This window comes from Dunckerocampus dactyliophorus, chromosome 3 (assembly GCF_027744805.1).
Source record: "Dunckerocampus dactyliophorus isolate RoL2022-P2 chromosome 3, RoL_Ddac_1.1, whole genome shotgun sequence".
Classification (NCBI taxonomy): domain Eukaryota; kingdom Metazoa; phylum Chordata; class Actinopteri; order Syngnathiformes; family Syngnathidae; genus Dunckerocampus; species Dunckerocampus dactyliophorus.
Genome location: NC_072821.1, coordinates 28,045,060 through 28,058,253, shown reverse-complemented (window position 1 = coordinate 28,058,253; position 13,194 = coordinate 28,045,060). Strand labels below are relative to the sequence as shown.

The 13,194-nt window shown below is 38.1% G+C and overlaps 1 protein-coding gene across 3 annotated transcripts in view; it reads right to left on the bottom strand.

The window, feature by feature from the left end:
- Positions 1–13,194, bottom strand: part of ano1a (anoctamin 1, calcium activated chloride channel a) — a 79,092-nt gene that overhangs the window by 21,291 nt on the left and 44,607 nt on the right. For 2 of the 3 annotated variants that reach the window (XM_054769628.1, XM_054769626.1), the window contains exons 12-17: positions 12,402–12,562; positions 11,738–11,823; positions 10,072–10,083; positions 9,743–9,814; positions 1,194–1,268; positions 10–211 (exon numbers count right to left, since the gene is read on the bottom strand). In XM_054769628.1, the coding sequence (XP_054625603.1) occupies positions 10–211; positions 1,194–1,268; positions 9,743–9,814; positions 10,072–10,083; positions 11,738–11,823; positions 12,402–12,562 (608 nt within the window). The remainder of the gene's footprint in view (positions 1–9; positions 212–1,193; positions 1,269–9,742; positions 9,815–10,071; positions 10,084–11,737; positions 11,824–12,401; positions 12,563–13,194) is intronic. The other variant, XM_054769627.1, reaches the window with a different exon arrangement.

Sequence of the window (13,194 nt, the reverse complement as noted above, 5' to 3'; positions counted from 1 at the left end):
TTTTCTTACCAAGTACAGTAAGCCAGCGTGCGACAGCACCATAGATTTCATCTAAAATGATGATGACGATGAGGTTGATGATGGCAGCTGTGGTTTTGACAGTGGCCCGGACATTGTACCGTGCTGCAGGGTAGGTGCTGATGTGCAAAGCTGTCTTAATGCTAATCCGGTAGAGGATTACCCCGAAGACAATGACAAAAGTCACTGAGATCTACACGTAAGCAGAAAGACAATTTGAGCAAAAAAGCATGGACAACCAATAAGACATTTCACATGATGTCTACTGCATTGCCTGTGCAAGACACATCAAACTAGTTTATTGACCAACTGACTTTTAAGTTAGAAGTTAGGCTTTCAAACCTTGATTAAACAGTGGTTTGGCACTCTCAGCAAATACAAAATAACAAAGGATTGAGAGAGTATGGTGAGTATTATTAACAACTAGAGAAGGGAATTTCTGTAGAAATTGTTTGTGAATGAACTGAAATTCTGAGAAATGTAGAACTTGTAAAAACTGTCCATTCCTTTTGAATGGGAATTTTGTAAAGTGGACATTGTGGGGAATTTGTCCTTAGATATCGATAGATGACGTCCCGAATGCGCACGTTTTGATTATAGGATGGTTTGAATGGCTTAAGAAATGTAGAAGTGAGCGTCCACAAATGGAGCGGATAATAAATCATTTTGGGGCAGAGTATGTGTGACTACTCTTCAGGATTCACAAATTAAGTAGGGTCTTAAGCCTAACAGCCTATTTCATTTTAATGGTTGTTTGCATTAAATTGCTTACTCAAAAATATTTTTGGTCTCATTCCCATTTCCTCTTCTTGCACTTATTTACAACTTCCTTAAGATCCAACAGTGCAAAATGTATATTCTTGGAATTTTTCAACTAGTCTTAAAAATTTAAATTATTGGATTTTAGACTTTTTAAGACCTAGCAGATAGCCTGTTATTTTTGGGTGCCCAGAACAGATTAGTTAGATTTACATTATATCCTATGGGAAAAATTGCCTCAGCTTTTGTAGGTTTCAGTTTTCGTCTGACCTTTTGGAACAAATTCATAAATATCAAAAACCATGGTACCACTGTAGTTTCGCTTCTCCTATGAACACTGAATCTTCGATTAGCATACAGTAAATGGTTGAAACCAATTACAATTGCAATTAAAAACAGATTAAAGACTTACTCACCATGAAAGCCATCATGGCCACCATTGTCAAGTAAGCTGGAAGTCTGTCTGTACATGTCAGCTTTACCTTCTCACCCTAACATAGAAAAAGCAGAAGTTTACAAACACCCATCTTTGGGATGAATATAAATTTTGGGACCATGTTTCTTGAAAATGAATAAACAAATGTATCCTTGCATCTGCATGGATGAACTAGAGTTTTATGGACATGGTACATATTCATGCAAATGGATGTATATGCAGCTCTAACTTTGGATTTAATTTCTGCATAGTAAAAAAATCTCAATAAGAAACGTCACTTGGAATGATTGACAAATCAATCGAAAGTTTACAGCTAACAGAAATGACATTCAGCCTCCAATTTCAAATCGGCCTAGTGGGCTTCATGTACAATTCACCCGGAAGAAGACTGTCACAGGAAATTACACATGAAGATCTCCATCATTACACTACATGACAGTACATTACATTGGCAAAACATAATTATTTCTGGTCTGAATCTTTTCATTATAACCCCAAACAATGGACTAACATAAAAAAACAGGGTGACGTTCCTATGGAATGTGAAAATGATTATGAAAGGAAAACAACAAAATATAAGGATAATTTCATTGTTCAGAGCGTCAAAGTTCGTCTTATGGAGTTATTAATGATGCTGATCTCTTTACTTGTTCTTCTTGTTTTTGTTAAGTTTTAGCTGGCATTTCATACAGATGTATGCAAGGGTATATTAATGAGGGACATTTATTAATAACATAGCAGTGTATTAGAGGGATACTTTGGGGGTAACAAGGTAAGAATTTATTGGAACCACTCTTTTATCAGAGTAGAATGATTATACAACATATTAGAGGTGTCATACTCAGCTCATGAGACAAGATGACACGATATTGGGTTCACGAGAATGAGACGAGACAATATTTTAAAATTATTTTTAAGAAAACTACAATGACAAAATATAGGACTGTACAAACAGACTTTTTTAATTAACTGAGTCATAAACCAATGCAGGTACATTTTTTAATGTTTTATATTTTTGCATGCATGACCCAAGCATGATGCTTTTAACTGTTGAACTTCTTTCCACAAATTGAAAGAAAAACTAAAGATTATAAAAGTTACAATAATGACGGCAGTTGGAGCTGCTACTACTAATCATTTAGGTTGTTGTGTAGTTATCCGTGGGGGGCAGTGACATTGCCATTTACTGACTAGGATTCAAATCATAGTCCCCTGTGCCAAGCACCGATGTTACCCACTACACCAATCAGCCGCTTAAAAAAATTAACTTTTAAGTGGCAGGTAGTAAGTTCCTTATTGGCTGATGTTCAGCATTATGAGTTCCAGCTTGCAGATGAACAATGCCAGTTCACTGTTTTTGTCTCATCTACTTGTCGCTGGTCAGGGGTTGAGTTGTATTGTGGAGCTTTCAGCTGTGTATTATGCAGCTTTCAGAACAACATGCGATACTTCTGCACAATCGAGGTGAAGCTCCACACCCACTCGCCTCTGCGATGGATACTTCACCTTTGTTGACCACCAAATAAATGCATGACGCAAGAAACACTTCCTGTCTTTCACTTTCAGTGTGCACCCTTACTTGCTAAATATAGTGACTGTGTCGCTAAACTGTCCACATGGATCTCTTCTGCGTATGAGGTGTGTTATGAAGCGGAGTTGGTTGCCACCGTATCATTATTAATGAAGCAAGACACCCACTTAACCCTAATCATAACCGGTACGCCTGACTTTCATTTCTGCAACTAATTTGGAGCATTAGCATTAATGAACTTCCACTGGTGATCGCCCATGCCCGTCAAGTTGGCGCTCAGCCAAATGTAACAAGCATAAATAGAATGGCTCGGTGATTAAGGGTGCAGACAAGTCCAAACATCTACGTGTTTTGATCTGACAAATCTTAAATAACCTTGATCAAATGTAGAATTACAGCTTCTGCTTGGACATTAACATCACGGCTATGAAACTCTGATGGAAAAAAACAGCTACATGTCACTCGGTGACGCTGACACCAAGGTAGGTTTGATTTATAGTGGTTTATAGTTTATAGGTTTATAGTGTGCGTAAAGCAATTAACGTGCGGTTCCAAAAATGCCTTGCGCAATGCCACTTCCATATTACATATACAGTCAAAATTGTCTATAGCGGCCACTAGAGGGAGTCTGCAAAAGTGGCCGCTATAGACAGGTGGCCTCTATAGACAGGTTGGCGTCCAGTTTGAATGTTGACCAGTAGAGGAACAAAAAGAAAAAAAGGGAAAAAAATAATAATAATAATGTTGACCAGTAGAGGGCACTGCGGACTGTGAATAAAAGTTGTACAGCACTACTAGTCTTGTTATTATCATGGTTCATGGTTCATGGTTTTAATTCATCCTGAACATGCATATGAGTCAAACAGTAGCACATCACATAGTACAATTCACAATTTTGCATGTCCAAAAAGGAGTAGGAAGAAGCAAAGCTTATTTAATCCTACCCCTCATCAGTTGCAATACATTTATTCACCTCTTGTTCTTCCAAGTGTACTTTGTAGGTCTACATGACAAAGTAGTGCAATCATAGCCAAGGTTTTTACTTACTAAAAGGAAGCTAGAGGCTTAATAATAACTGATAGAATATATCCACGGCCCACAGAACAAAGCTGTGCTAGTAATGTCTTACGCTTGTTTTTAATATTTTACTTTTTATACGGCAGAGTGTCATTACAGCTTTAGTTCATCAGGAAGTGACGGGAAGTGACGGTGGGCGTCCCGAGCAGGAGAGCTAGGCTCAGTGCTAGCTGTGAGTTTCGAGAGAGTTGGGAAGTGTGTTTATGTTAGCGTGGATGTAAAGTCCTGCAGTGTTCTCTGCTGTTATAAAGCCATTAAAGTGCATCGGCGACGTGAGTCTCTCCTTCCCCACAACAAGCGGCATTACGGTATTGACCAGTGCGCACCAGGAAATAAATGGTGTCATTTCTTACAGGCATTGGCTGGACAGCTATGTAGTAGGGCTTGTTTAACCTTTGCCTTGTGGGCAAGCAGGAAGGAGAGACGATGCTGAGAGATGTGTGTGTGTTCTGAGCTGCTGTCTGGTGGCCGCGTTAGAAATAAAGTTGGCAGAAGCAACAGGAGAAGTTTCCTTCTTTGCTTCGGAGCTGAATAACACTGACAAGTTAACAGACTAGTAGCGAACGGAAAAGAAGACGGCTTTGTTTGTGTCGAATACAGACGATGAGGACTTTGATGGATTTGTGGATGAGGATTGATGAAAAATAACGTGAGTACATTCTAAAATACTTCTATTAAGTACAACCCAACTCAGTTTTGCTCCCGCTGCCGCATGCATGCTAGCGTATGTTTTTTTTTTTTTATTGTAGCGTGGCTGGGAGCATGTCCTGTTCCCAGCCTACTTTGTGGTAATGTTTTGGTGCAAATGCTCTTAAAGTTACATATTTGACCAGGAAATAGCAAGCTCAAAAGAAGACGGCTTTTTATGTGGAACAACTGACAGTTTGTGTGGATCTTGTGAATGATTGTGATTTAGGTAGGACTCAGTAATTAAAGTCTACACACGACGGCTTCATTGATTGAAAAACGAAACTTTTTCGTGCATGAAGCTTCTACTTGAGTTGGTAATTTGGCCGCTATATGCAGTCAGATATTGACCAAGGGAGACAAAATGGTGGCCGCTGGCTGCGTTAGACAGGTGACTGCTATACACAGGGTCTATAACATGTAAATTTGCTGGGGGGGATTTTTTAGTGGCTGCTATAGGCAGGTGGCCGTTCTATACAGGTGGCCACTAAGACAGGTTTGACTGTATTATCATTCAGAGTAGCGGTACCATAGTTAACAGTAAGGCTTCCGGCTGTTCTCGCGAGACAGCTTTTCGGAACAAGAAATATTGTCATGCTTTAATCTCTACATTGTGTGCACAAATTTACATTTATTTTAGAATTTCTCTAATCAAATTAAGTAACACAGAGACAGAATGTAAGAAAATACAGAACAAAACTTGAAATAAAGTGTGTAATGAATAAATATTCGATGGAGGTAAATAATTATTTGATGGCAAACGAAAAGGTGATTTAGTCGTTGGTATAGAAAGTCTTGCTGGCAAGCACAGAGGTCAGACATGTCTTTAGGTTGCTCACCAGGGGCCTGTTGCACAAAAGTAGGATTCATACATCTAGCATAAATGACTGAGCTGAGCTCACACAACCAAAAACAAGAGCGTCTAGGCTTAATTGGTTACACAAAGCCCAAGCCAGGATGAGTAGACACGGATTAGTCAAGCCAGGTGAAACCAATCACGGATCAGTGCACATACGCGGCTTCCTTAAATAGACCTCTGTGTTCGTTATCGATCACCGTGACAGCGAGAGCGGTGTACTTTCCGCAAATAGTAGCAGAAATCCTCATAGAGGCTTACGAGGACGCAAAAGGGCGAATAAAAAAAAAAGGCAACACCGCCACAGTCGTATAACAAAGACTGAAAACGTGGCAAAGTATTGCAGAGACGATTTACAATACTTTGTGCGTAAGTAGTGCACAAATACACAATCAATGCTCTGCTGAAACCATCATAATGAAAATCCAAATGGTTAATTAATGTTACGTTTGTTGCTTGTTGAACAAATCCAGAACAGCAGTGTACAGTAAGTATCTAGTAACTCTTTGCTTTATCAACACATCACCATGACTTGCTCGTAGCTTCACAGCATGCAAACTTCTGGTTTCCCCTCGAGTGCTAAGGCTTCTGGGTAATGAAGTACACATTAACCAACACAATTAACACCTCCGAAAACATAGTCCCACTGTAATTATGAATCCGTTTAAATTGTAGGTGAAATTGACTGCAGGTGTGAGTGAAATTGTGTAAATATAACTCCATCACACTGTATAACTCTTTTATCTTGCACATGTGTATTTGTATTTATATGGGATGTGTATTTTATACTGTATATAGTATGTGTAAATTATCTAATAAATGATCTAATGATTGCAACATCATCTAAAATCCTTTATCTACAATGATTGAAATGAATGATGACAAATGTTCAAATAATGACAGTGGGTGTAGTTGAATGTGATAACAATGTGTAATGAGCAGTGGAGTAATTATTGGCTTCCATTTATGGTGACTACTGATTGAGATAGGAGATGAGATCCAGAGATGAGATCCATCCATCCATCTGTTTTCTATGCCGCTTATCGCCATTAGGGTCGCAGGGGTATGCTGGAGCCTATCCCAGCTGACTTTGGACGAGAGGTACACCCTGGACTGGCCGCCAGCCAATTGCACATTCATATCTATGGACAATTTAGAGTCGCCAATTAACCTAACATGCATGTTTTTGGAATGTGGGAGGAAACCGAAGGACCTGGAGAAAACCCACGCACGCACGGGCAGAACATGCAAACGCCACACAGAGATGCCCAAGCGGAGATTCGACCCAGGTCTCTTGACTGTGTGGCCCACATGCTAACCACTCGCCCTGTAATCAAGATATCACGGCTTAATCCCTTATCCTAGTTTTGTGCAATGGGCCCACATCACAGTAGGGATTTTGTTGAGAAAAACACCCCCAAACCAGAATGTTTCCACCTCCTTGTTTGACAGGAGGGATGCTGTTGTTATACTCATATTGACCATTTCTCTGCTGAGTCCACTTGATGTATGCAAAAAGCTCCATTTGGTTTCATGTGACCACATCACATGCTGCCAAGCCTTGTGTGAGTCATTCAGTGTTTTCATGTCAAACGTTCTTGAGCAGGGGTACATTGCAAGCACTGCAGGATATCAATCCACTACAATAAAGTGACTTATTAAAGCTTTTCTTCCTGGCTGTGTAACCTTAAATGTTCATTTATCCCTTTCATTCCTCTTTTATATGTATTGTAAAACTATAATTGTAAATTATAAAAACATGTTTTGTGTTAACTTTTCCGTGACTTGTGGCGTAACTGTGTTAGTTAGCAAAGAACTACCGAGTCAACCGCTGATTACATCATAGATGAGCGACGGCATTGACTTCCTGTTTCCATGTAGTAGCAAGCTAACAGGATGCTAACAAGGACGTTTTGTGACAAAAATACATTAAGATCACAGTTGGACTCACACAGTGTATTAATAATACAACAAGACGCGCGCATAGAAAAGCTAACTGGGGAATTGCACACAACATTTTGGCATTAAGCGCGTACGCTAACCGAGGTTCCACTGTACTTATTTTCCCCACTGCACATCCCAAATATACACAGAGTGTGTCTTCAGTGGAGCAAAGCTTATTCCGCCCCAAGCTGTCACGTCACAGTCATGCCAAATGAGAATTGGGTCAACATACTCAGGCACCCTCCTTCATTGTACAAATGTACAAAAAATTTACTTACTCACTCTCACAGTTGGTTTGAGGAGAAGAATAAACAACATTAGCAGTTATGGGTGGGTGGGTGGTGGTGGTGGTGGTGGTGGGGGGTTATGTAATGCAATGCTATTTATGTGGTGTGTATAAAACACAATATATAACACAATATACTGTATATATGTATAGGGCCTTATTAAAATAACCACTGACGCTGTGAAGGCTTAACATGAAAGGAAGAACGACGACCAACAACACACTTGCGGCCCTTTAAAAGCGCTGTACATTTCATTCATCTTGTCTGACTACACTGAACAAAAGTCTCAGAAATCTAGCTTCCATCATCAAAATAAAAGCACAAAATGAACACACCATCATGGCATGAGCCTGGAGTTTTTTTTCCAGAGAAAAAAAAATGTCACATAGTTCTTTGATGTGTGGGTAACAGCCAGTGAGCTGGATTGAATTAACTTGACATTTAATAAATACAATACACCCAGCACCAGCATTTAGGGACAACCATAGGGTAAAAGAAGACCAGGAAAAATATGAAAGTCTATTTGTGGCAGCATCAGAGAATTGTTCACTTGGTATCAGATCACACAACTATGAATTTGTTGAAGGACATACATGACAAACAAGACCTATAGTCTTTCTAACAGTATATTATTTTTCCAATATAAAAATAGCTTTTATTTCCAAGATTGATATACATTTCCCTAAATTCGATGTAGTTACAGGGTTCCCTCGTAAGCCCGCAATATTGAAATCCACGAAGTAGCCAACTACATTTTTTACTATTATTATGTTTTAAGGCTGTAAAACCATACACTTTAAACACTTTTCTCAGACAGGCATTCATTCCCATGTTCTCATATTACTCTCTTGTTTAAACACTCTCAAAGTTCATATTTCATTTGAATTTTAATGATCAATCTACTAGGTTGGACACAAGAAATTATTAAATGACTCACGTGTATTTTGCTACTCTGACGGTGCCTCGTCCTGGCGCCGTTCGGCTGTAGCGTCTTTGTATCCTTGTTGAAACATATTGCTGCTGTCGTTGTTTTCCTCACAAGGTTAGCTTCTTCTGTTTCTTCTATTGTTTACAGTATTGGCGGTAAGCAAGTAACTCGCACAGTTAGCTAGTTTGGTAGCCATGACCACAACAGGAGACAGCACGAAGGAGATTGATTGACAATGATCTACAGTCAATCAGGACACAGAAGACAATGGGCGGTGCTTGTACTAAAGCACAGAACTACAACACTCAACTTCCCACAATGCAATTCTTCTTAAAGGGCCAGGCTCTCCCTGTAACAGTGTTCATACGCTGTGAAAAACAAAACCAAAACTCAACTGCGATGGAGCGAGGGAACACTGTATTTCCAAAATTATTTTTAAATACTCTCGCCCAAAGTCAGCTGGGATAGGCTCCAGCATACCCGCGACCCTAGTGAGGATAAGCGGCATAGAAGATGAATGGATGGATGGATAGATTTTTAAATACGTCTTTTTTTCAATCATTGCTCCTGAAGGGTGTTCCCGCTGGTTGGAGACCCGTGATGTTACAACATTCTTCATGCTAAATGTATTCCTTATTTCAACATAAGTCAACATGACACTTAAAATATACGTCACGTCAGGCTTTCATAGCAATTTGAGGCTAAAGGCCCGATATTGTGATATTTAAGATATTTTCCTCGCTTGTTTTCTATGAATTGATTGACAAAATATAGTAAGAAGAGTTGAAGTGTAATATTTGACACCCTATTAAAGCATTACAATTGTTACATGGATTGAAAATGAGCTTTCATGGTAAAAAAAAAATTACAGCAAATCAGCTTTTGGAAATGAGCTAGCGCCTTCACATGTGTTTACCTCGTTGGGTAGGTTGAGCTTTTAACTGATGCACTTCTGGTTACATGCATGTATAGCATGCATATACTGATACAAGAGTGAAGTCATAGCAACACAAACACAACCGCGCTGCCCCCTGCACTAGGGCCTGGCCGTTTTAAAAGCTTATGAAAAAAAATAGTTGTAAGAACTTGCTGAATCAATTTTGTATTTTGTACATACAACAAACATTCAACACAACATACAACAAATTCACCTTAGAAAAACATAAGCAAAGCATTTTCAGTCAATGCTTACTATAATGGATAAATATATTTATTTTACCTTTGAGGTTGAATTTTCTTGTCTCATTGCCTTTTGCATGACACGGAGCTCATACTCGGCTCGGTTATGGTCCTGAAAAGAAATCATACACCTGAAATGGAACCATGAAACACACTATAGAAAATAAGACGTGTTTGTCTAAGGGACAGTTTGTGCAGGACCCCCAGTAGAGGAGTTACATGAAGGTAAAGAAAGAAAGCATCCCAAGAAAGAAAGCAGTGTAAAGTGATGAAGAGAAAATACACATTGAGGAAAGAGGTTAGTATAGCAGTAGTGCTGCCAAAATTAAAATGACCACATAGAAGTAAGAAGTCAGTTCATATCCAAACCTTATGTTCCTCCTGCAAAATACACATTAACAAAAAAGGGACAGATTGTCAGCCAGTCACATACTTGTACAATACACTGTAAGTCATCAATAACACCAAATAATTATAATTATTATGATTATAGTAATTGTATTTCGCTGTTAGAATATGAACATTTAGACATAAATAAGCATACAGAAGCATCCAGCTTCTGGAAGGTCTGGATTTATTCAGGGTGTGCCTAAAGTCTGGACACATAAATACAGCTATTTTTTATTGTCATTTATACGAGTAGGGATGGACTTTGTTTGAATTTGAACGATTCTGGTTCCGATTCTTCTTTTCGATTGTGGTTCGTAATGATTCTCGATTCTGAAGCTTTTAAAAAGCATGGTCATAAAAGTTTTCATCGCTTAAATGAGGGCGCTAACCAAAGTTCTTTTTTTATCAAACACGCTGGCATTAAATCGTGTAGCCTGTGTCAAGCTGTGAAACTGAAGCCATTAAGGTTTTACAGACTAGGGTTGATTCTCGCGGCAATACAGGACAAAGTTAGTAAAAAGTTAGCAACCCTACGTGACACAACACACATGTAGGACTTGCTGCTGCATGTTGATTGGCTTTTGTGATCGGCTTTGAAAGGCATTTCAAAGATCACATGCCCATCACATGTTTTTACAGAAATGGTCCGATACTAATCGGTATTAATTAATGAATTAATTTCTTTTCTTAAGGATTTTTCAGGGCAGATATTAGGAAATGAAAAAATTATTGTCTGACGATTACATTTTTAAATACCTTCTTTTGATGACAGATATACAGTATATGAAGAACATTTGATTATTTTGAAATACTTTAATTATCAGAAAGTGTGCAGAACAAGCAGTGTGTGAACAATTTGAACATAAAAATAAATAAAAGGTGACGTGCAAAAGGGCAGTAAACCCCTGGGAAATAAAATAAACATGCAAAGTCTATATAAATGAAGACATTTGCTTCAAATACTCTCTCAGTTATTCTCCTTGCCAATCCAACAGAAGTAAAAAAAAAGGTACAACGTTTTTGGTAAACATCTATTCTCTAATGGCTGTAATCGGCCGATTAATCGGTTGGGTCCTAACTTTCATTCCTAAGAAAAACACCATATTGGCAGCATTTTATTGGTGAAAAATATGCGTTAACATTGGTGTCAATCGGTTACCGATTGTTCTCTAGCTTTATAAACACATATACATATACATATATATATATATATATATATATATATATATATATATATATATATATATATATATATATACACATATATATATGAATGATTAATTTATTATGAAATGAATTAAATTAAACATACGTTTACGTTATATTTCCAGACTTTAGGGACACCCTACATTATTCCAGTAAAACATATTATATTTATTAGATGAATTACAATATTACAACATTAAATATTGATAATAATGAATAATTAAAATAAACTAAAATAAAACAAAATCATGCCTCCACGACCACAACAGGAAAAGTATGTATATTTCTAAATACAGCCCATAATAGGCCACTGAGTACTTTTTCATAATTTTTTTCAGCTTATTTATCTAATTATTTCACCTTGCAGGAATTGAACTTGTAGTGACTAACAATCATAAATTCATAACAATGATATCCAGATATACTAAATCGTTCTCACCTCCTCTTCCTCTCCAAAACCGGTCAGGTCCCAAACATAATTCAGTCGTATCTGCCGTCTCTTCCAGTGCTCCATGAAGAGAACCGCTACACAACCAAGTACACAATTCAATTAAAAACACCATTAATAAATAAGACCATTATGTGTTTACATATAAAAAATAGAAATTGACCACTAGCAGCATTTTCACATATGCAATTCATTGAGCTGCTGAAAGTGGTGTAAGCGGAATTGCATACAAGAACCCTGGGCCATGTGTGCACTGACCAGAGCCACCTTCCCCGGAGCAGGCCAGGGAAAGGCACGATTGGTCACGTGGTGCATGTGCTCGCTAGTTCCTCCTCTCCCTGCAAATTGTTGTTGTTGCTGCTATCATTTGCATGTTGTTGCATTACTGTACCATAAATGAACCCAACGGTGACCTTAAAACCAAGGTACGTACCAAACTGCAACAGTGGTGTACCGTTACACCCCTGGTACTTGCATATATTGTTATATCGGTATTCATACCTTCTGAAAAAGCTGTACTAGATAAAAGGTAACTGTTAAAACAGCATTTTTTGACATATTACTTAAATATTTAATCAAATAATTAAAAATAAGTCCCCTTGTGATAAACATGTTTTTATTTTATAGAAAAATAAACAATGCAAAACATATTTACCCCACAGGGCCATGAAAATGGAGAAAAAGACAGTTGCTGGGTTGTCAAAGAGGTGGCTGGCTCGGGCGGTACCACACGCTGTCACAAGCTTCCAGTAGCTACAGGCGCTATCGCAAAGCGGGCACATGGTGATGTTGTTCCTCGGATCACAAATCTCCATACTGTAACGGAAAATAGCGGGACAGCCGATTCAGAACACACCAAATGATTCATGCAATATAAAACACAAACAGTTAGTCCTGTCCTTGATTTCAGTCTGGGTTCCAAATTTGTATATGATTGTCCAATGAGGTTCATTTGGTCTATCAGTAATATAGTCTACGCTAAATAAATCTTTTTTAAGACCAGAGTTAGCGAGTGAGCAGTTGAAACTGTCAGGTATGACAAACCAACACTGGTCTGATAAAAGGAATTGTTTAGACTATTGTATAGGATTGGTTCTAGCTGAAATCCTTCAGTTAGGACCTTCGGAGAATATAATTTGTCAAAATTACGGCTGTAATGAATCATTCACTACATTGATGCATCAATTTATATTCCTACGATTCAGCTGCAACGATCTGGGTGCTCAAGTTTCCATTCAGGATGACACATACTGTATATATATGTATATACAGACCGTTTCCAAAAAATTAGAATGTCATGGAAAAGTTGTTTAATTTCCATAATTCCATTCAAAAAGTTAAACTTTCATAGATTATAGATTCAGGGCCCACAATTTAAATGATTTGAAGTGTTTGTTTATTTTTACATAATTTGGGCTTCCAGCTCATAAAACCCACGAAAACAGGAA